Below are 21,416 nucleotides of genomic sequence, written 5' to 3'. Positions count from 1 at the left end.
CCTCGGGGCGGCGCCGCCGTCCGCCGCCTCTCCTCGGCCCGGCGCAGCGGGCCGCCGCATTCCCCGCCCCGTCGCGGCGGGCCCCGCCGCCTTCTGAGGCGCCGCCGCCCGGGCCCCGCCGGGCCGAGAGCGGAGCGGGGAGCGCCGCGTCGCCGCCGTCCGCGCGGCCCGGCTGGGCGAGCAGGGCGGGAAGATGGCGGCGGGCGGCGGAGGCGGCGGCCGGGCCTCCTCCTCCTCCTCGGCCGCCGCCTCCTCTTCATCGGCCGGCGCTCTGGAGGCCTCGCTCGACAGGAAGCTGCAGGCGGTGACCAACACGATGGAGTCCATCCAGGGCCTCTCCTCCTGGTGCCTGGAGAACAAGCGGCACCACAGCACCATCGTCTACCACTGGATGAAGTGGCTGCGCCGCTGTGAGTGCGGGGCGCCGGCGGGGGTGGGCCGGGACCGGGGGGACCGTCCCTTGCGCTCGGGCAGGTGCTCGTCCACCTCCCCGTAGCCTCGTCCCGCTTCGCCCGGTGCCTGTCGGGGCGAGGACCGTGCTGCCGCTGGCTGCGGTTGGGGGTCCGCAGCGGGGAGGGAGATGGGGTGCAGCTTATGCGGGGCTGTGCCAGAGGTTTCGGACCCGACGTCAGGCAGCGAACGGAAACCGGCGGTTCTCGGATCGCTCGGAAATCTGTCGGTGTTGCGTGGCCCCCGGGCAGGGTTTCTGCTTAGCATCACCTTGTCACGCTTAGAAAAACAGAAATTGGGTGGCTGCACCTGAACGGTGGCACCTTCAACCTTCCGAATTCTGCGTCTGCTTGCCCGGGATCTTCTAAAACGTTATTTTGAGAGCTGAGGGGGGAAGGTGCCTTCAGCGTTGTGGGGGTGAGGGGCCGTCACTGTCCCCTTCCACGGGCAAAGCAGCCTGTTGTGGGCACTAATAAGTATTGGGTGCCAACGCTCGGATTTGGTGAGCGCCCGCAGGCGACGCAGCGGTGACCCGCGAGTGGGAAAGTTAATGTTTTCATGAGTCTAAACAAGGCGGCGTTATCTTCTCTGTCTCGCTGCCGCGTGAAGGTTTTGCTTGTTGTCGCAGGAGTTAAAGTAAGCTTTGCAGTAACGCGAAGATAACGTTCCCATCCCGAAGCGTCGCTCCGGTTTATGCTAAACCTTTTGCAAAGTTTGGGGTAGTTTGTTTTCTCTATCGAGGCCCTTCTGCAAAATGCGGAGGGCCCTCTTTCCCCAAATTTTGATTTACGTTTTCTCTTGTCGGCGCACCGCGTGATTAAAGAGAGTCAGGTAAGAGCCTGAGGGCTGTTCTCTGGTCCGTACCGACCTGTTGTTGAGGAGAAGCCGACCCTGGTCCATCCTGCCTTGCTGTCGTTGCCCACCTCTCCTGGAAATCCTCTTCCCTCTGACAGCCCTCGTCACCAGGGGGGTCCCGCGGGACTGTCCTTGGTCCTCTTCGCCCTCTTGCTCCAAGCGCACCCCTTCTGAACAAAATCCAGCTCCCCCGGGATGTGCAGGCTCCTCTGGACTTGGTGTCTCTTGTCACAGCTGCCGTTGCGCTCCTCTCTAGGACCTCGGTGAACGTCTCGCTGTAGGTCAGGCTCATCGCGACGCAGCTCGTTCCCCGCCTGTACCTTAGGGCAGGTCCTGGCTTTGCCTGGCTGCTCGCCGGGAGCGCGGAGCCTTCGTGCCAGCTCAACTTCCCCGTGTTTATTGTCCTACAGCTCCCGTCCCGCTGGCTTGGGGAGCGGAGACTCTTCCCGGGACTCCTGCCGCCTCTCCGTGACTGACATTCGTCTTTCAGCTCCTGGCCAAGGTGGCTGAGCTTCCAGAGACGCTGCTTTGGCACTGCCCCTTCCTTCTCCCTTGCACTCCTCCATTACTCCTTCCCTCCTTCCCAAGCTCATCAAAAGTAATTTAATTGTTCCCACTTGCAGGGCCCTTGACGTTCTCTTCCTGCCCTGCCGGCTCCCATCCGCTACAGGGCTGTCAGCTCCTGCCCCTCAGCCCTTGGTACCAGCCTGGACTTCTTGTTTTAGTTTGGTACGAGCGCTTTCAAGGCTTTCCTTGCGCAGCCCCCGCGAGGATCTCCCCTAACACCCCTCGTGTTTGTCCAGGTTCCTCCTTAAGCATCTTATCCGAGGTACCAGCTAAAACAACCCTTGATAGCGGCCGTGATGCTGCTGTGCACTGAACCCTGATTATTTGGTTACTTCCCGCTTATGTGGGGCTGGTTTTTTGCTGCTTTTCCCTTTGTGGTACACTTCATTCTCTGCCCCAAGGACCTCGCAGCCTCTCTGTGCTCTCACGCAGTGGGAGGTCGTGATCCCGACCAGAAGAGTTCAGTGGTAATGACAACGGCAAGTACAGCTTGCTTTGGGGTTCCTTTTCCAGCTTTTAAATATTTTAACTCTAAAGCTTCTAGGAGCATGTAAAAGCTGCTTTTTCCAGGGAGCTCCTTGTGAAGGATGGATGTGGTGGGATTGGGGGCTATATCTCGGCGCTCTGTGCGGGTGAAGATGCCTTTAATCGAGGGGAGAAGGGCCTTCGTGTCTCTTAGATGTGCATCTCCGTTAAGTGTGAGACCCTCGAGTAGGGCAGTTCCTGCCCGGTCTGTCTCCAGCGATGCTGGTGTTGGGCTGAGGGCGATTTCTTGCAGGAGGCTTGTAGAAAATGTCAAGTGTGGGGGGGAAAAAATTGGCCTTTTTATTCTTCATCTTCTATAAATCAGCGTAAGTAGGCGCTGGGCTGGCCTGTGGGACGGTTGGTGCTCCTGCCTCAGGCCGTGAAGGGATTTCGCCCGAGCGTTGGTGGTCTCGTGGGTGCTCCTGCCCCGGGGGAGGTCTGTCCCTCTCCTCCTGCGCACTCGTGAGAGGAAACGGCTGCGTTTTGCTGTGGGTATTTCCTAGTGTCTGCATTTCACCATATTGTGACGGATTTTTCGGCGCTTTGCTGTTAGATACTTGTTTCAGCTGATGTGGAATGTCCAGTTTAGCTGAAGATACGGCTATTTGGACAAAGAATTTGGTCCTTTCAGAAAAAAAAAAGAATGCTGGTGTTTAAATACGTTGCTGTTGGCATGGGCATCTCCCTTCCCGGGTCAAGGCTCGTCCTGAGCACGAGCCGGTCGCGGCTGCGGTTGTTGGCCAAGAGCTTCATGACATACATGTTTCTGCGAGGTAATGCTGCGATAACTTTCCTTCTGGGAAGTTTGTGTTGTGAATCAAGAGCTTTCTTGCAGGAGGGTCGTCCTGTCAGCGCGTTCACGCGAGCAGCTCTTAAATGCCAGTTAAATTGGACATACCGCGCGCTGGCCGTCGATTGGTGGAGCTGGTGGCTGTCCTGGAGCTGAGCAAAAAGCTGGGGTGGGCTCAGTTATAAAATTTCCTGTTTCTTGTCTATATTTCCTCTCCGGTTTAAGCCGAGACAGTCTAAGAGTAATTAAGAAGCCGTTCACCCGTCGGATACGGCCAGTTACATAATGTGGTTGAAACCCCTTGTACAAAGTGCGTTTTGGACCCAAAGGTGCTTGGTTTTCTTCGTGCGACTTGTCTGTAGCCTAGGTATTGGTCTAGCATGGATTTTTCCTTTCACTGTGCAATTCGGGTGAATCTTGGTTTATAAATATTAGCTCTAAATCTAGGAGCTAAATTAATTCTGCCTTGGCTGAGGTCCGCGTTCAGCCTTGTGGAAACGGTGGCGGAGGTGATGGTGCAAGCTGTGCTCCTTCCTTATGGCGTTTGTCTTGAAGTTGGCTCTGGGTTTTTCTGCTGCGTTTGAAGGCGGTGTATACGTTGAATTGTTTAAATCAAAGGTTTATATATCTTCAAGATCTATTTTGCGTTATGGCATAAGAGCTGAAATCAGCGCTCTCTCTGTTGGTGAACAACGTCGCTGAGATCGAAAGAGCACCCAGTGACCAGTGGGTGAATTAGCAGTGGAGTCCTGGGTTTTAATTAAATCATGGAAAACCCATTTTGATGGGATGATGACCTGATAGATTATTGAGGCTGGCGTTTTGGGGAAAGCTGGCTTCGAATCGTTTCGGGAAGCCAGGCGAGCGCAGCACCGCTCCGGTTGGATTTCCAGCCCTCCGGGCAGAGCAGATCGCTCCTCGCTCCGCTTCTCGCTCAAACAAACAAACCCCGATCTGCCGTGTAAGCACGTTTAGGGTGAAGGTTGCAAATAACAATTTCTGGTAACGAATCTTTGGGCTTGTTGTGTTTGTTGCTGTAAAAGCTTATTTTTGGACATGGGAGTTGGGGCTCCTTGACACGGCAGCTGCCGGAGCGGTGTTGGAATAGCCTGGTGGGAAGGGTGAAAAATACCTTCAGCAAAAAAATAGCTGGAAAATACGTGAGGAGCAAAGTTACTGGTGGGAAGCCGGCTGCGGTGCTGGTGGAGGCAGCGGCTGTGCGGTGCCTGGCTCGGGTCTCGCACCTTTGGCCGTGTGTCCCGGTGGCCGCTGCGGGCAGGGGGAGCAGGGACGTCCCGGGGGCTGGCTGTCCCCTTGGCCCACCGCGCTGTTCCTGCCCCGGGTTTGGGGTTGGACGATGCTTTTTGCTCACCCACCGGTCTGTAGTGACACTCGGCGGGTGCCAGCAACGAGCAAGAAGAATCGGTGCCGCTCGTAGGGGCTCTTGGAGGCTCTTCGCTTCATGGCATCAACCTGTTGAGGATTTGTCGATCAAACCAAACTAAGCCTTTGCGCGTATCCTCAACTTTGCTTTCCCGATGAGGCTGCCTTCTGTGAAAGATCTTCATTTTGAACAAACAACTTGCTAAATTATCCCGTAATACCGGTAGGTCAGCGTAGAGCTCATACGGTCAAAATGTTCCTGGCGTGAGCTTTTAAAGCAAGCTCGCTGCATGCCGGGACTGCTGTGCTAGGTGGGTGCTGGACCCAGGTCTGCTCGCTTGGTGCCGATTCCTCGTCCGGGATCGAGCTCTTCTGCAGGAAAAGTGTGCGAGAGCACGGGCGAGAGTTGTGCACAGAGAGGAGTCCCGGGAAGCGCCAGCGTTTCATGCCCGGCTTCCCATAGGCGAGCACGCCCTGTCATTCGTGAGCAGGGATTCTCTGCCTTATAATAAGGCTTTTGAATAATTGCGTTCGGTATGCTAAAAATGAACTCACGCCGTATTTCTGTGGCTGCGATCCTACTTAGATGGGCTCCTTGCCAGAAGTCAGTCGGTGGCCACTGACCCTCTTCTCTGCCTCAGAGAGGAATGTTAGAAAAGAGGGAGGCAATATTTAACAATTAGTTTCCAATAAAAGCATGTGAGCCTGTTGTTGGCTGGAAAATACTCGTGTAGTGGCTTTTCCTTAGGCGTGGTCTAAGGCGCGAATGAGTTTTGTGAAAATCCTGGCTTTATTTCTGGTTGGCTTTGAGCAGGAGGAGAGCGCGGAGCTGCCGGAGATTGAGTCGCCGCGGTGGGTGGTTTGGGGTTTTTCTGCGACAGGGCGTGAATGCAGGAGAGGTGAGGGTAGGCTCCCACCAAGGGCTCCGGACCAGGGATGATGCTAAGAGCTTCCCGACAGGAAACCCGGAGACCAGGATAGCCACGAGGTGCAGCCGTGCCGCAGGAGGAGGCTCTGCCGAGGTAGGGACAACTGGAAAATGAAGTGGGATCAAGAATTAAGGGATTTGTAGATAAAAACTCTGATTACTAACGCGGCTGGGGGGGGACGTAACGTGGGGAAGGTAGGAGTCTGATAGAGCTCACGGGCACGTGAAACAAAACCTATCTATTGTCACTGTTCCTATATTTAAATCCTCGTGTTGCGTCGTTAAATGAAGTGAAGAAGCTAATTGGCGTGGGGATGAGCTTACTGCATTGCAAGCGCTGTTACTGGCCGACTGAAGAAGAGGTTTGATGAAATAATTCAATTTGGAGCTGACTATAAGGAAGATCAGAGGTGCCTTTGGAGTACGACTGCGGGTGGGAGGTCTGGGTGGGAAGGTCAGTGCCGGCTCGGCAGGGACAGGGGAGGTGTTTTTGGACAAATCGATCTCTGGAGGAGAAGGGACGGGGATCCGGGGTCCTTTGTGTGCTGCACAAAAGCTGGTGCCTGGCCGGTGTTAAATCGCACGTCGGAAAGGGCTGTCCAGGCAGCTGCGTCCGAGGAACCGGCAGCGCTTATTAAACATATTAAATAAACATCGGTTTATTAATAGGAGGCATTTAAAGGGATGCGGAGAAGGTCTCTCCCTGTCTGTAGTAAGTGCCCTCCGGACAGCTATAGGTGCGTGCCTGGTAAAACCTCCCTGATAAAGCTGCCGATCCTGGAGACCGTTGTGAGCCATTACAGCTTAAAAAAAGGGAGATTTGTACATGGTGATTCTTAGAAAATACGAGGAAGTGGCCTCAACTATTAAGCGAGAGGTTGCACCGAGTCAGTCGCCAAACGGGGTGATGCTGGAGCTTCAGAGACCGGACCAGACACGCGCTCTGGAGCGGTTGGATTTTTCCGCCTGCAGAAGTTTGTGCCGTTTTGTGTTTGGCCTCTTACCGCGGGTTTTCTGGCTGTACGGTGCCTTTTGCAGCGCGGGTATCGTAGAAATAGTACGAGGTCAAAGGCTTTTTGTGTCCTTTCTGAGCCCAAGTCAGAGTCAAGGCTTGATGTTACCAAACGTTTCGTTTTTGGGAAGATCTGAAAACGATTTGTAAATTGAAGTCTTCCTCTCTAGTTTTTTCCCTTGGACTTGCCCTTGGACGCGCCGTTGACAGAAACGCTGGGAAAAAACCCAAAAGCAGGCGCTTAAATGTTGTTGTCAAAATGCGGCTGATGTGACTGCTTCTGCTTGATGATGAATCTGAATTTTCTTTTTGTCTTTAGCTGCCTTTCCTCATCGACTGAACCTTTTTTACTTGGCCAATGACGTCATACAGAACTGCAAGAGAAAAAACGCGATTGTCTTTCGTGATACGTTTGCAGAAGTGCTTCCTGAAGCTGCTTCGTTAGTGAAGTAAGTAACGATGTGTTGGAAGGTTGAATGTCTTGAAAAATGTGAATTTTTCTTCTAACATCTCAGCAAAATTTCAAGGATTTTGTTCGAACAACTGTGTGGGTTTGAGCTTCTCTACAAGGAGTGTGCTAGAACGGGCGCAGAGGTGGCTTTTAATTTGCGTGGGGGTCTCATTTGAGTAAAATTATCACAGGAAGCGGCGCGAGGGGCAAGTCTTGCACCAATACGTGCGTGCCCTCTGGCTCTGCCCTCCCCTGCCTCCTTGGGCTTGTGTGCAGGCAGCAGTGGCTTGTGCTGCTGCTGGGGGGGACGGTGGCCGACTCAGGGGAGTGCTTGCAGCAAGGAGGGGTGCGAAGGAGGGACAAGACAGGGAGGAAGAGGAGGAGGAAGTCTTTGTGGTCTCCAGGGATCTGCCTGTGGTCGACCACCACGAGAACAAGCGTTGCAGATGCCAGTCTAATCCCTGCCTGGCTTCTGCGAGCTTCTCTCCGCTCTCCGTACCCATCTGCTAAAACGTTATTTCAAGGTAACGCGTTCTCAAAGGTGGTTTTGTGGGAATTGGAGACTTTAATTTATTAGAGTAGCGTTGGATGAAAAGATCTGGCGCTGGCACGTGTCCAGGTGGGCCAACGACGAGCCCCGTCCCGTCGTTACCCCCCTGCGAGGCAGGATGCCCTGCTGCCCTCCGTTTTGATTTCCGAATCTTCCTCAAAGCAGATGGTCTTTAAGGGGCAGGACATAGTAAAAAACCAAAGCAGCTCCTTAGTAGTAAAGTGATGTTGCTGGTTTGTGTGTCTTTGGAACAGAGTTTGAAATGGCAGATGGATGAACGTAGCATGAGGCAGGGAGGAGGTTAAAGTTGAGCTGCTCATTAGCTTATATTTAAATGTAAGTTGCCAGAAGAGAAGGTTGAAAATACCATTAATAGATGCCAACAATGAGGAGGAGGGAGAAAAAATTCTGGGAGTATCAGCTACCAAAGCAAAGGAAGGAAAAGCTACAGCAAGCATTGCAAGTTACCGATCCTTTGGTAGCCCCAAGAGGCTTTACCAAGCCCGGTCCGATTCCAGACGTTGGTGTAGAAATGATTAAATGGATCAAAGTTCTGTGAACTTGCTGCTTCCGTCACACACGGGGGTGTGACTTGGCTACCCTTTATGGACCCCGCTGGAGGATTTTTGTCTTTTCCACCTCGCTGGCCCCGACAGGTGATGTCATTCTGTCTGTCCCTCTGCAAAGTTTTGCGTGGCCAGGGACGGCAGTGTCACTCCACGGCAGAATCTCGGTGACCAACCTTCCTCCAGTTGGTTTAAAAAGCAGTAAAAGTGGCCGAAAAATGCGTCGCTCTTTCTTGGGGCGCTGAGCTGGAACGCGAATGCAGCGGGGCTCGAAGGCGAGTCAGACGGTGCTCAGGTGGTCTTCAGAAAGGTCCCTCCCAACCCAAATGACTCCGTGAAGCACCCTTCCTTCCATAGCCCTGCCTGGCAGAGCACCCACCGCCCGAGGGTGCGGAGCAGCTCCCTTGCTCTGGGTTTGGAGCCCTGCCGCGGTGCCAGCTGCCGCCCGGGTCCCACAGGGAGCGGTGGTGGCCGCTCCGCTTTCCAATTAGAGTTTATTATTCCGAGCTCGAGTACTCTGGTGCAGTCGGTTCTGGTTGTTGGCAGGTTCGGGGTCGCGTGCTGCCCTCGGAGTGCTAAATTCGGGGCGCGTGAACTTTAATTCGGGTTGCTTTGCAGGAAGCGCTCTTCGTTTGGGTGATTAGCAGGGCGACGACTGGTCCGGTCGTGCGTTTTTCCTCTCTTATCCCAAGAGCTGTTTGCAGCCTTGTGTTGACTCAGGGGTCTAGGGAGAACACACTTTGAGAGTGGTTGCTTACAGATGTTTTATTTGTCCATTATTTTCCTTGAAACAGAAGCACCTGGATGAGGTATTTGACACCAGGCCGTCTCCTTTTCTTTCTTTCTTTGGAGATTCTTACAGATGACATTGCTTAACTCCCAAGGCTGATGCTGCTAGGCACAGAGAGGATGTGTGATCAGAGATGAGTGGGAGAGCTCCTCATCTTGATGAAATTCAACACCACTGATTGCCTGCTATACAGTCACTGCTCTCTGAAGTAGTTGCTCTTCTCTGTGAAGAGAGTAATGTTTTATTTCCACCCCCTGCCCTGGAATAATCACTTTTTTCCCCAGAGCATCCATATAGAAAGCTGCTTTGGAAGAGTAACAAAAAATTTTCTTCCCATGAAGAAAGGCTTCAGAGAAATCCTATTGGTGTTCCTACCGCTCTGAAACCTTCTAATTTTAACCAAAAAAGGCATGCCCACGGCCCCGATCCGTTACGATACGCAGCGTGTGTATGCTTAACTCCAAGCGCATGGACTTGCTGCCTTGGTTTCACTGGGACCCCTTGCAATAGAACTAAAGTTGTCACCTGGACAGAGAACTTCCCAGTCTGAAGGGTCTTCTAAAGTGTTGATTTAAACACATAATTATTTACATTATTATCCATTCTAGAATCACGAGAAGTTACCGTGTGGGGGTAAAGAAAACCCAACATGCTCTTCTTTTTCAGGGATCCATCCGTTTCCAAATCTATCGAAAGAATCTTCAAAATCTGGGAGGACAGAAATGTGTACCCTGAGGAAACCATTTTGGCACTAAAAGAAGCTCTGAGTAAGTTACTTACCCTTTGCATTTCTTACCTTACAAACTAACACGTGAGCTTGATGAGGTTAAAGAAAACGTCTGGAATCGCTGAGTAAAATGAGTTTATTGTGCGAATCTGTTCTTTCTGCGCTTGCACCTAGCACAGACTTTAAAGTAGCGAGGTGTGGTACGTGAGCAGCACTGAATTCATCTGCTTTCTAAAGACAGCTTGGATCCTTTCACGTAAGCTGGAATTATTCCAGCTGAGATTAACCAGAACGTGAAGGTAAAGTGGTCCTACAAGTCCTGAACAGGGTGCCCTGGCAGAGGGCTTGTGTCCCTTTGAGCGCGAGCCGACTCTCAGCTGCCACAGTGGGGCGAGGAACAGAGGCGGCTTCCTTCCTTTCTGGCCTGTTTTAGCAATAAGTTGTTTTTACTAATAATATTTACGGTGTAGGAAAGAGGCTGGAAGCAAAGCTGGAGGGTGAAGTACCTCGAGTACTTACGAAAGGAAACTCTGCTTAAGAGCTGAAATGGCTAATGTTAACTGGAAACACGCGTAGTCAGTTAAAACCAGAAATTAGCCGATACTCAAATACTTGAAGGAAATTAGTCCACGTTTCTGCTTTCCTTGGTTACATCATTAAGAGCTAAAGGTGCTTCAGGAAATCCTCACGTGTGGTTTTGAGAGCCAGTCGTCGTCATGGCAGGAGAGACACGGTGTCTCGGGTTCGGGCTTTGGCACGTGAAAAGGCTTCAGTTGGGTGTTGCATGGTGAGAAGTGAAGTTTATGCATACGTTCCGAAATCTCTAATTTTTGTAACTTGAAAACAAAAATCTTCCAGATTACTTGTAAATGAGGTATTGTAGCTATTTTCCCAACTTGCATTACTTGCCTGTTGAATGCTGATTTCGTAAAAGCCTACCTAAAGAGCCGAGCGGTATAGTTTTATTTTTAGATGCTTCGTGTTTTTCCTTTTTACTCTGGTCATTATTGTGATTTTTGAACTGTCTTAGTGTGAGGGCAAACAGAAACTTGATTTAAAAATGGAAGACCATCCCACAGGTTGCTGTATTCCTGAGTAAACTTAGGTTCTCTTGGGCATCCAGCAGCTCATCTAAGGAAGTTGGTCTAGGTATTTTAAAACAAATTTCTGTTCACTCTTTTACTGTGCAACCGTATGGCACCAAAACCAGATTCTTAAAGGAATCCCATAATGCCAGACTGCAAAAAATGAAATGTTTTCCAGGTACCACTTTCAAAACTCAGAAGCAGCTGAAAGAAACTCTGAACAAACAACCGAATAAGCCGTGGAAGAAATCGCAAAGTAAGGAAACAATGTGAACTCTCTGAACTAATATAGAAATTGCCTTCTTGAGGAACAGAAGAAAGGCTAGCCCAAACCGGGCAAAGTACCTGGACTAAAACATGAGCCAGCATGCGTCTTCCAGGCTTGTAAAGCTCCTTACAGACTAATATGTAAAGCACCAAGGAGTTGTTGCTAGAGAACCACTTTTTAAAGGAATGAAGTATGAAAAATAAAAAAAAATCTTTGAGAGCAGAGGTTATGAACGGTAGAGGACAGAGCTGGTGGAACCTCTTGGAAACTGGCGTTAGACTATTCAGAGATGGAGAGAAGACAGAGAGAACCGTGTACTTTCGGAGGTGGACAGTACCTTCGTGCTCAGGAACGCATCTTCAACAGCAAACTAGGTGCTAGGATAAAACTGGAAGCTGGCAGTGCAGATAATGAACTTTGGCGTCCGACAGTACCGGCAGTGCAGTCTAGCAGGAAATGCATTTATAATATACCAATCGTACTAATCTCATTAGAGGCTAAAGCCTCGAATGGTCCTTAAAGCGAGACGGTGTAACATTAGGTGTAAGATGTGGCGTGCGCCCACCTGTACAAGTGCTGAGATCAGAAGGTTAACAAAAGAGTTTGGAAGCGTTTTTTACTTGGCTTAACATCACAAGCTGCTTTCCCAAACAAAAATGTGCTATATTCAGCATGGATGAAGGGTTTAGCATTTTGCTCCTTATCAGATGTTTCTCCTGTTTTGTCCAGAAACCAATGGATTTAGTGTCTCTTGACGGTGGGATTCGTTCTCCCCGCTCTGTTAATGAGATGTCAGAATAGAGGTGTAAGAGTTTTTAAGGTTGAGAGCGTGGTTGGGCCTAGTAAGTACCGAAGGGAGACCCCGTCCGAAGGAAACGCTGGGCTGCGTCTGTCAGCTCTAAGTCTGGCACTTGGGAAATAACGTTACCTTCCTTGTGGAGAGGTATAAACTCATCGGGTAAGGCTGTTAGATCAACCCTTGCAGGGACTTGTCTTCCCAACGGTAGAGCTGGAAAAGGTATGCACAGTACACTTTCATAGCGCGTTAAAAAAAAGTAAAAAGCGATAGTATAACGCGATGACCTCAGTCACAATCTAGCTGCACGTGAGCGTGTCCCGTTTAGCTAACGGAAAGCCCAGAGCATTGAGGGACATCTGTGTGGAGGGGAAAAATGTAATGAGTAATGACAGCCTGCGAGTCTTTCATTGAATTACGTTAAAATATTTTGTATTAGAACTGCCTTTTGTGACTTACTTTTAGTCGGGGTGTAGTTCCTTGGTTTCTTTATACTTTTTCTTTATTCCAACAGCATCCACAAACCCGAAAGCTGCTTTGAAGTCCAAGATTGTTGCTGAATTCAGAGTAAGTCTGCAAGTGGAAAAATTCTGTTGCACTAACCTCTGTCCTTGGGCTGCAGCTTTCGCGTAGCTTACGTCCACCAGCAGCATAAGCTTGATGGGAAGCTCTAGCGCTCGGTGTCTTTTTGGTCCTTGGTGTATAATGCCTGCTAGACATTTCAGTTGTGAGTTTTGTTAGGGCTGCCACCCCTTCTGTGCGCTGTTACGGACAACAAGGCACCTGGAAAGCATTCGGAGCGGTGCGGAGGCTCCCCATGGAAACACTGGTTTTCATTTGGGGTAACCTCGTACGAGAGAGCAGTTTGCCCTCTGGGGAGCTGTGTGAATCCACGGGTCCTACGCTTAGAGGGGCTGGCTGTTACGGTCAGGTCGTCCTAGTGAAGGGGGAGTTTAGGGTGGCTGAGGAGTTGGTGGCCAGACATTGATCTAAATTAGGTCCCCCAGAGGAGTGCGGTGTGTTAACGAAGTGCATGAGCACTAGTAGAGAGAGAAAAAAAAAAAAAGAAAAGAAAAAAGGCCTGTCCCTGCTCTTAACCGTCCTAGCCAGGAGACTTGTAGAATTGCAGCCCCTGCCTGAGCCCAAGTCTGCTGACCTCTTTGACTTGAGGCTAAAAATCCAGAGATTGGCACGGTTCGTTTCTGCGTTGGCTCTCGTTCGGAAATGGTCTTGAACCGGCGCGTTGTTTTTCGCTGAAGCAGGTCTGTGCTGTTAGCTCTGCGCAGCAGGGCTTCTCTTCCGCGGAATGTGATGAGGATGCTTTTCTTGTTTGGTGTTTTTTTTCAGCCACAGTCTCTCATTGATGAATTGCTATTATATAAGCGCTCGGAAGACCAGATAGAACTGAAAGAGAAGCAGCTTTCCACTATGAGAGTGGATGTGTGCAGCACGGAAACGCTTAAATGCTTAAAAGGTAAAAAGACGGCGTATAACGTACAAAACCCGACGTAATTGAAGGAGGTGCAAATAAGTATCCTAACAGTTTAGGAGCTCCTCGGTTCTGCTGAGCCTTAGACCAGAAATCAGACTGTGTCTGTAAAATGCCAACATTTCAAAGGGCAGTTAAGAACCGCCAGGCAGGAGCCTAAAACCTTGGTTCGTTTGAACCTGTTCCTAGAAACCCGCGAATAGAGAGCTCAAACAAAGCAGAAGTGATGAAGGTGTATTTTGTACTATTCAAACATGCCCTCGTGTATCGTGAAAACATGCATTATTCTTAATCTGTTCAGAACTCCTTAAATAATTTTGGATTTAAGTTAATTAAGGCATCCCTCAATGGCTACAGATTGAGAATGCCAACTGTGAGTCCAATAGCAAGCAGCACCTATTAGGGGTAAATGAACTGAGTTATGTTGAGCCGTGTTAACAGGAAATTTAATTGCAAAACTGCAGATAGCTCTAGCTGTGCTTGGTAATCCGTGATTGCACTCTTTGAAAAGCGGTCACCGTCCTGGTAACTCATAGATGTTAGGAACCCTTGGAATATGGTAACGAAGGAAAAATAAAACTTAAGAGTTTTTGCCTCTTCCAAAATGAAAGTACGCTCTCTGGGTAGTTGAAAGAGTAGAATTTTACACTTCTGTGTCTTGAACTTATTTATCACTAATAACTAGTTGAAGAACAATATATACTGCTAGCAACTTGGCCTCTCTTTTTAATGGATACCGATGGACGAATGGGGGGCCTGGGGAGCTGGCGTGATGCAGCGTCCGTGGTCTGAACTTCCCGGTTGCTGCTGTTGAGGACGCGCTTCTGAGAGCCTATTTCCCATTTGGCGGATGGCAGCTTATTTATGTGGTGTTAATCTCCTTCCAGACAAAACAGGAGGAAAGAAGTTCTCCAAGGAGTTTGAAGAAGCAAGTTCAAAGCTGGAAGAGTTTGTAAATGGCTTAGACAAGCAAGTGAAAAATGGCCCCTCTCTTACTGAAGCCCTGGAGAACGCTGGTATATTTTATGAAGCGCAGTATAAGGAAGTAAAGGTGGTAGCAAATGTAAGTATGCTTTTCCTTGATCCTCCTCAAGTGGACTGATGTCCGTCTGTGTTTGCTGAGCATCTCAGAGGCTAGAAAACGCCTCATCTCTCTATTCACAAATGAAAAAGTTTGGCGCGATTGTTGTACAAATGGTTTCAAAAGAGATCAGAGTTAAGATGTCGGGCAGGAAAAGGAGACGCTACGAAAATCCATGGGTCAGAAGCTCAATTCTTATATGTTGCTGGAATTTTGTAGCCCCTCTGCACTTTTAAACGGGGGCAAAATTACAGGTAGTCTTATAAATCCTCAATTCTAGGAACTGCACAAGTTGTGATCAATATGCAAACTAGATGAACAAACGAAGAAAGAATTCAGTAAAGCATTCTAAAAACAACCAACCCTCCCAGCCCCACCAAAAAAAAAACCAAACAGGCAGCATATTTGTTAAAAAACGTTTTTTTAATGAAAGTTGCTTTAAGTCACTGGAAAAAGGTTTTACCGTCCCCCTTTTTTGTGGTCCTTGCTCTGCAAGTCACACTGGAAAGCTGAGCTCTTACTGCAGAGTACAGGTAATTGGAAATGGTTTTCTAAGGCCGTGTGCTGCTTCGTTAGGGAAGTGATGGAGGCCTGCTCTCTTCCTCTAAAAGATACTCAGTCCGATGTCCTTTCTTCCTTAGGCTTATAAAACATTTGCTAATCGAGTGAGCAACCTAAAGAAAAAGCTAGACCAGTTGAAAGCAACGCTTCCTGATCCGGAGGAGTCTCCAGTCCCTTCTCCGAGTATGGACGCCCCATCTCCGACGGGCTCCGAGTCCCCTTTTCAGGGGATGGGGGAGGAAGATAACTCCCGGTCTCCAGTGGTCGGAAGCCGCAAGACGGTATCTCCGGAGCCTGTGACGGATAATCGGGATGTGGAAGACATGGAGCTCTCTGACGTGGAGGATGATACGTCTAAAATTATTGGTATGTTCTGCGGGAGCAGCAAAGTAATTGTTGTGGAGAAATTACATCGAGACAAAACAGCCCTTCCAAGCCTCGTTTGGGACGTAGCGGATTGGCAAAGCCCTTGTTGGGCTGCGGGTTGGTGCTGTTGGGTTTCGATCTCCTGCCCCAGTCCCCTGTCACAAGCGGGGAAGTCCCGATCTAGCCGGGATTGTTCCCATCTCCCAAACCACTCATCGAAATACATTTTTACATAGCCTGCGGGAATCAGACCTCATGTGCGTAATGATGAGGATCCCGTTGAAAATCCTTTACCCTGAGTAATCCTTTGGGGACAGAGAATCATAGAATCACAGGACGGTTTGGGTCCAACCCCCCTGCAATGAGCAGGGACATCTTCAAGTAGATGAAGTTGCCCGGGGTGATGGTTTTGGTCTTGTTCTCCCTCTCCCTGATGCAGTGGAGGAGAGGAAGGAGAAGCAGGCTGCTCCAGCTCCAGCACCCGCCAAGACTGAAAGCGTCCCCAAAGCGGTGCCATCTACTGCTGCAGCAGGCACAACTTCGGTGACGGTGACGACGCCTGCCCAGACTCCTCCGACTCCCCCGGCTCCGAAGGCGGTGAGCGCAGCGCCCGTCCCTCCGTCGCCAGCGCTTGCGTTGCCCAACCTGGCCAACGTGGACCTGGCAAAGATCAGCTCCATTCTTAGCAGTTTAACTTCTGTAATGAAAAATACAGGTGAGTGCTGAAGCCCAGGAGTTTGATTAATGGAGCTAACAATGGAGTTTTGTTTTGTAATCTTTTTAAAGCTTTAATTGTCTCAAAATAAACATGAATGAGTTACTACTTAAAAGATCTGGCTCAGTCTCTCTGACACACGACTGTCGGCTTCGTAAGCCTCTCTTTGCTCACACTCAGTGGAGCTCTGCTGCAGTTGTATCTGTGGAAAACTTGAGCCAAAAAAAGCTTCCGTTAACGAAGCAACGTACGTGAGTGGTGTGTGCTTCCGTCCTAGGTGTCAGTCCCGCCTCGAGACCTTCTCCAGGAACCCCGACGAGCCCAACAGCTCTTACTAGTGGCCTGAAGACTCCTGTCATGGGGACTCCATCTGCTCCTTCAAATCCGTTAGCGAATATTCTCTCCAAAGTTGAAATAACTCCTGAAAGTATTTTGTCTGCTCTCTCCAAAACCCAGACTCAGACTGCACCAGCACTGCAAGGTACCGGAGTGGGTCTTGAGGGAACTGTGTATTTGGTGGCAGCGGCCGTGCCGAAGCGTGCTGCTGTGCTTAGCCTAAAGCAAAAACGAAGGGAGAAAAACTTATTTGGAATGTATTACGTCTTTGGCAAATGCAGATTACTTTTTCGCAGGTAGCATACGCGTTACCTGAGAGTAACAGTGAGTTTTACTACTTTTCTGAACATCTTTGGGTTTTTGCCGCGACCGAAGCGCACTTCGTGGAAGGGCACCGAAGGGGACGGGAGACCCAGAGGTCTTTGTGGTTTCCCTGTGCTTCCGAGAGCGCTTTTTTAGAGCAGAAAACTTCCCCGAGGTGCTGCTCCTGCTTCTGCGCCTTGCGTGTGTAACCCTGCTCAATAGTGCAGTGTTTTTTACACCTGGCTCCAAAGCCAGGATGAGCTATTACCCGACTTACTCAGATGTATGTTGTAATTTATATTTATAGATCAATCTGAGCCTCTGGCCAAAGTTTGCACCTCGGTGGGTGCTAACGTCAATATTAATGCAGCAAACTCCAGTCACTTTCCTGGCTAAAACGTGAAGTCGTTTTAAGGGTCGGCATCTGCAGTACAAATACCGAAACCTTTCCCTCGACAGCGGCTCAGCTTGACTTGCCTCTTACCTGAATATCTGAACGCAGCGTTCTTTTTTTCCAGGTTTGTCATCCTTACTTCAGAGTGTGGCTGGAAATACCGTTCAGTCAAGCGAAACCGCGTCGCAGAGCACTTCAGCATCGCCAGCCAACACGACTGTTCCTTGCGTGAAGGGGAGGAATATTCCTTCCAATACTCAGTCCTTTATATCCAAAAGTTTTGGTTACTCTCCAAACTCATCTACTGCTGAGGTTTCCTCAACTTCAGTTAATAAGGCTCCCGTTGGACATGCCCCAGGGCTGTCAAGCTCCAGTTTTAAGCCGCCAACCAATTCCCTGGGATTTTCCAGTTCTCACCCTCCCAGTCCTTCTTCCCTTTTGCCAACAGAAACCTCACTGGCTCAATCCTCCGAAATTTCAAAAGCGAAGCTGGAATCGGAACCCCCTTCTCCGAGCCTGGAGATGAAGATACACAATTTCTTGAAGGGAAATCCCGGCTTCAGCGGTCTGAACTTGAATATTCCAATTCTCAGCAGCTTAGGGTCCAGCATCGCAACGGAAAGTCATGCGTCTGACTTCCAGCGTGGTCCTACCAGCACTTCCATGGACAATGTGGACGGAACGCCGGTGCGCGATGAGCGAAGCGGGACGCCCACCCAGGACGAGATGATGGATAAGCCGACGTCGAGCAACGTCGACACTATCTCTCTGCTGTCGAAAATCATGAGCCCCGGTTCTTCTACTCCCAGCAGCACGAGGTCACCTCTTCAGAGCCGGGACGACGGATATTCCCAAGAACTTCCCAATTCCGTGCACACCTACCGGCCCTTCGGCCTCGGCAGAGAGTCTCCGGCCGGCCTGTACAAGCAGTCTGCAGACAGCATGGAGATACCCTCCTCTCTAATGGACTCCTCCCAGGAGAAGTTTTACCCAGACACCTCTTTTCAAGAAGACGAAGATTACCGCGACTTCGATTACTCCGGGCCGCCGCCATCGGCCATGCTAAACCTGGAGAAGAAGCCCGCCAAGTCTATCTTGAAATCGAGCAAACTCTCTGAAGCTGCGGAGTACCAGCCGGTCCTGTCCAGCTACGGTCAAAGATCGCAGGAGTTTGGCGTGAAGTCGTCCTTTCCGCAGTCGATGAGGTCTATTCTCGATCAGAGCGAGAGCTGCGACCCGCTGGCGTCGTCTCCGGGGATGTACGGGAGCTACGGCCTCAGGGGAAACGACTCCACCTCGGACGGCTCCCCTTCGCCCAGCAAGAACGACGTCTTTTTCGCACCGGACTCCAATCACAACAACTTACCGAAATCGGTGGTGCACTCTGGCCTCTCGCAGAAGCAATACCCGGACTCGCCCCACTCGATTCCCCACCGCTCGCTTTTCTCCTCTCAAAACGCCCTCTCCAGCCCCGCGGGCAGAGCGCCCGCGGCAAGCGTGGAGAAATCGTTGGGTTCTTCCATTTCCGCCACGTCGACCATCGAGTTCAAGAACATGCTCAAAAACGCCTCCCGTAAGCCCTCCGAGGAGAAGCATTTTGGCCAGATTTCCAAAAGTAGCTCCGGCGAGGGGGTGAGCTTGTCCGGTCACGGTCCGGCCGGAGCTCCCAAGGGAGAGCCGCAGCCGCAGGAGGAGCACTACCGCATAGAGACCCGCGTCTCCTCGTCCTGCTTGGACTTGCCCGACAGCACCGAGGAGAAAGGGGCCCCCATCGAAACGCTGGGTTACCACAACGCCTCGAGCAGGGGGATGTCGGGAGAGCCCATCCAGACCGTGGAGTCCATCCGGGTTCTGGGGAAGGGGAACAGAGGACACGGGCGAGAGGCGAGCCGAGCGGCGGGGTGGTTCGAGATGAGCAGCGGCGGGAGCGCCTTCGATAACGGGCCCTCGGGCACGTCGGAGCTGCCCGGCATGGGCGGTTTCCCGGCGCCGTACAAGGAGCACGTGCCGCCCTTCCAGGAGAGCGTCAACAACTTCCGAACAAATAACTTCAGCCCCGCTTTCGAGCACCACATGCCGCCGCCGCCGCCGCCCCTCGCGCCGCCTCCCATCGAGCACGGGACTCCCTTCCAGCGGGACCCGGTGGGTCCGCCCGCCGGGCCCCCGGCCGCCCCCGCCAAGGACCACGGCAGCCTGTTCCCGAGGGATCACTCGGTCCCTCCCCGCATGCCGTCGGTGGATCACGCCAACCCCTTCTCGAAGGAAACCTCCGCTCCGCTCTCGCTGCCCCACGGCGTCCCCCCGCCTCCCTCCGTGGAGCACGCCGGGGTCCCCTTCCCCACGCCCCCGCCGCCCCCCGTCCCCGGGGAGCACGCCGGCGTCCCCTTCCCCGCCCAGCCGCCGCCGGCCGGGGAACACGGCGGCGTCCCCTTCCCCGCGCCGCCCCCCATGGCGGTGGAGCACGGCGCCGGCGCCTTCCCCAAGGAGCACGGTACGATCCACCAAGGGACGATGAAAGAGCATTTCTCCGTGCACGCCGGATCCCGGGAATCGGTGACCCAACCCCAACAGCGGGACCACGCCGCAGCCCCCCTGTCCCGCACCCGCGAGTCCGTGGGTCTGACCCCCCTCTCCCGGGAGCAGCTGGGGACGGGCCGCGGCCTGGGTCCCCCCGCTCACAGGGACGGTGGGAGCCGCGGCGGGGTGCTGGTCAGGACCCCCCGCGCTGACTTCAGGCCGCGAGAGCCCTTCGTCAGCAGAGACCCCTTCCATAGCCTGAAAAGGCCCCGGCCGCCCTTCGGAAGGGGGTCCCCCTTCTTCGCCCCAAAACGCCCCTTCTTCCCCCCCAGGTACTGAAGCAGACGCCCAGCTCCCGAGCGAAGGCATCCGGACGCTGTAGAGAGCAGCGGAGTAGCGCTTTCACTTGGTTTTTTCCATATTTTTTTTTTTTTTCTTTCCCTCGAGAGCCCCATAACCTTCTCCTAAATTAAATGTTCTGTAATTTCTTTTTTTTTTTTTTTTTTTTTTCCGGTTGTTTATTGCCCAAGCCCACCCAGTTGGTGCGAGACTAGGAGAAAAAGAGAAAAAAAAAAAAAAAAAGTTTTAACGAAAAGAAGAAGCATTGCTGTTGAAATAAAAACTTCCAGTAGTAGTTTAAAAAGTTTAAAAAAAAAAAAAAAAAACACAAAAAAAAGAAAAAGAAAAAAAAAAAACCCTAAAAAACCGAAAGGAAAGATGACGCGTGCTGTTGGGATGTTGTTTTTTAGCCGATCACCAAATCGCTGCCGCAGGGCGGAGGGAAGGGTCCAAGCGGTGGCCGAGACGACCCCCCCCCTCGTGCCTTCCTCTGCAGCGACCGTCACCGCTCCCCCTCCAGCTGCCAAAAACCACCAAAAAAAAGGCAAAAAAGGAAAAAAAAACCACAACAAAAACCCACCCTATGATGATCTCCGCGGCCGGACTGTTTGGCTCCCGGCGCCCTGGGAGCGAGGAGGGGTCCCCCGGCCTGTCCCCCCCCTCCAGCTCACCCGCCTCGGGAAGAACCTGTCGTCTGTTGGTTGGTTTTTGGTTTATTTTGGGGTTTTTTTTTTTGGTTGGGTTTTTTTTTTTTCTTTTTTTTTTGTTTTTTTTTTTTTGTTTTTTCCACCCCCTGGGAACACTGTTGACTTTCTACGTGTGTGTATATAATAATCACTTTTTAATTCCATCTCTCGGATCGTTCACGACGCGCAGACGGAGCCCGCGGGGGGCTCGGGGCGCTGCCCCCCCGCCCAGGGCCGCCCCGCAGCCGCGCCCGCGGCTTTTATATGAAGTTGGAATTTTACTTGATTTATTTTTTTGTTTTGTTGGTTTTTTTTTTTTTTTAGTTGCTAGAATCCATCATATATGTTTGATAAAGGTGTAGGGTTAAATATCTACATAAAAATTACAAAAAACGAGGAGTGGCGGATCCTTTCTTTCTCGCGTGCGCTCGGTGGGTCTCGGTCACCTCAGCCCTGAGGGGATCCCCCGGACCCCGGGGGGCTTCTCCCGGCCCCGCACCGAGGCGGGGGGGGCCCTGGGCGGGGGCCGGTGCTGGCTAAACCCCCGTTGCCCTCCGGACACCTGGGGCTGGGGGTCTGAGGGGGTCCCGTTCTCCCCCCGCCCGTGTCCGTGGTTCCGTCCAGCCCGCGCCGGGACCGCGGGGTTTTCCCACGGGCGGACGAGTCCAACGCGGCCTCCCGGGGGGGGGGAGGAGGAGTGGGGGGAGCCGGGAGACGACGAGGCTGAGGCCGCACGCGCCGCTCCCGCCAGACTGAGGCGGCCGGCCCCCTGGGAGGGACCCACCTTGTCTGGCCCCGCCTCCGGGCGGGGATTTCACCCAGGGCTCCGCCCCTGGGCGGGACGAATCCGCGTCTGGCCCCGCCTCTGGGCGGGGATTCCACCCAG

At 51.9% G+C, this 21,416-nt stretch overlaps 1 protein-coding gene across 2 annotated transcripts; it reads left to right on the top strand.

Moving 5' to 3' along the window:
• The first annotated feature begins 120 nt into the window (after window positions 1–120).
• Window positions 121–20,929, top strand: RPRD2 (regulation of nuclear pre-mRNA domain containing 2). 2 transcript variants are annotated; one of them, XM_075176168.1, is made up of 11 exons: window positions 124–410; window positions 6,830–6,959; window positions 9,534–9,634; window positions 10,858–10,935; window positions 12,258–12,310; window positions 13,091–13,217; window positions 14,120–14,295; window positions 14,955–15,240; window positions 15,680–15,955; window positions 16,233–16,436; window positions 17,113–20,929. In XM_075176168.1, exons 1-11 carry the CDS (start codon window positions 194–196, stop codon window positions 19,842–19,844), a joined length of 4,380 nt encoding a protein of 1,459 aa, XP_075032269.1. In that variant the 5' UTR covers window positions 124–193; the 3' UTR covers window positions 19,845–20,929. The 2 variants fall into 2 exon arrangements, with proteins under 2 accessions (XP_075032268.1, XP_075032269.1); XM_075176167.1 differs by lacking the exon at window positions 10,858–10,935 and having other exon boundaries at window positions 121–410.
• The last annotated feature ends 487 nt before the right edge of the window (window positions 20,930–21,416 follow it).

This window comes from Calonectris borealis, chromosome 29, assembly GCF_964195595.1.
Source record: "Calonectris borealis chromosome 29, bCalBor7.hap1.2, whole genome shotgun sequence".
NCBI classification, from domain to species: domain Eukaryota; kingdom Metazoa; phylum Chordata; class Aves; order Procellariiformes; family Procellariidae; genus Calonectris; species Calonectris borealis.
This window is presented reverse-complemented; position numbering and strand designations above follow the sequence as displayed.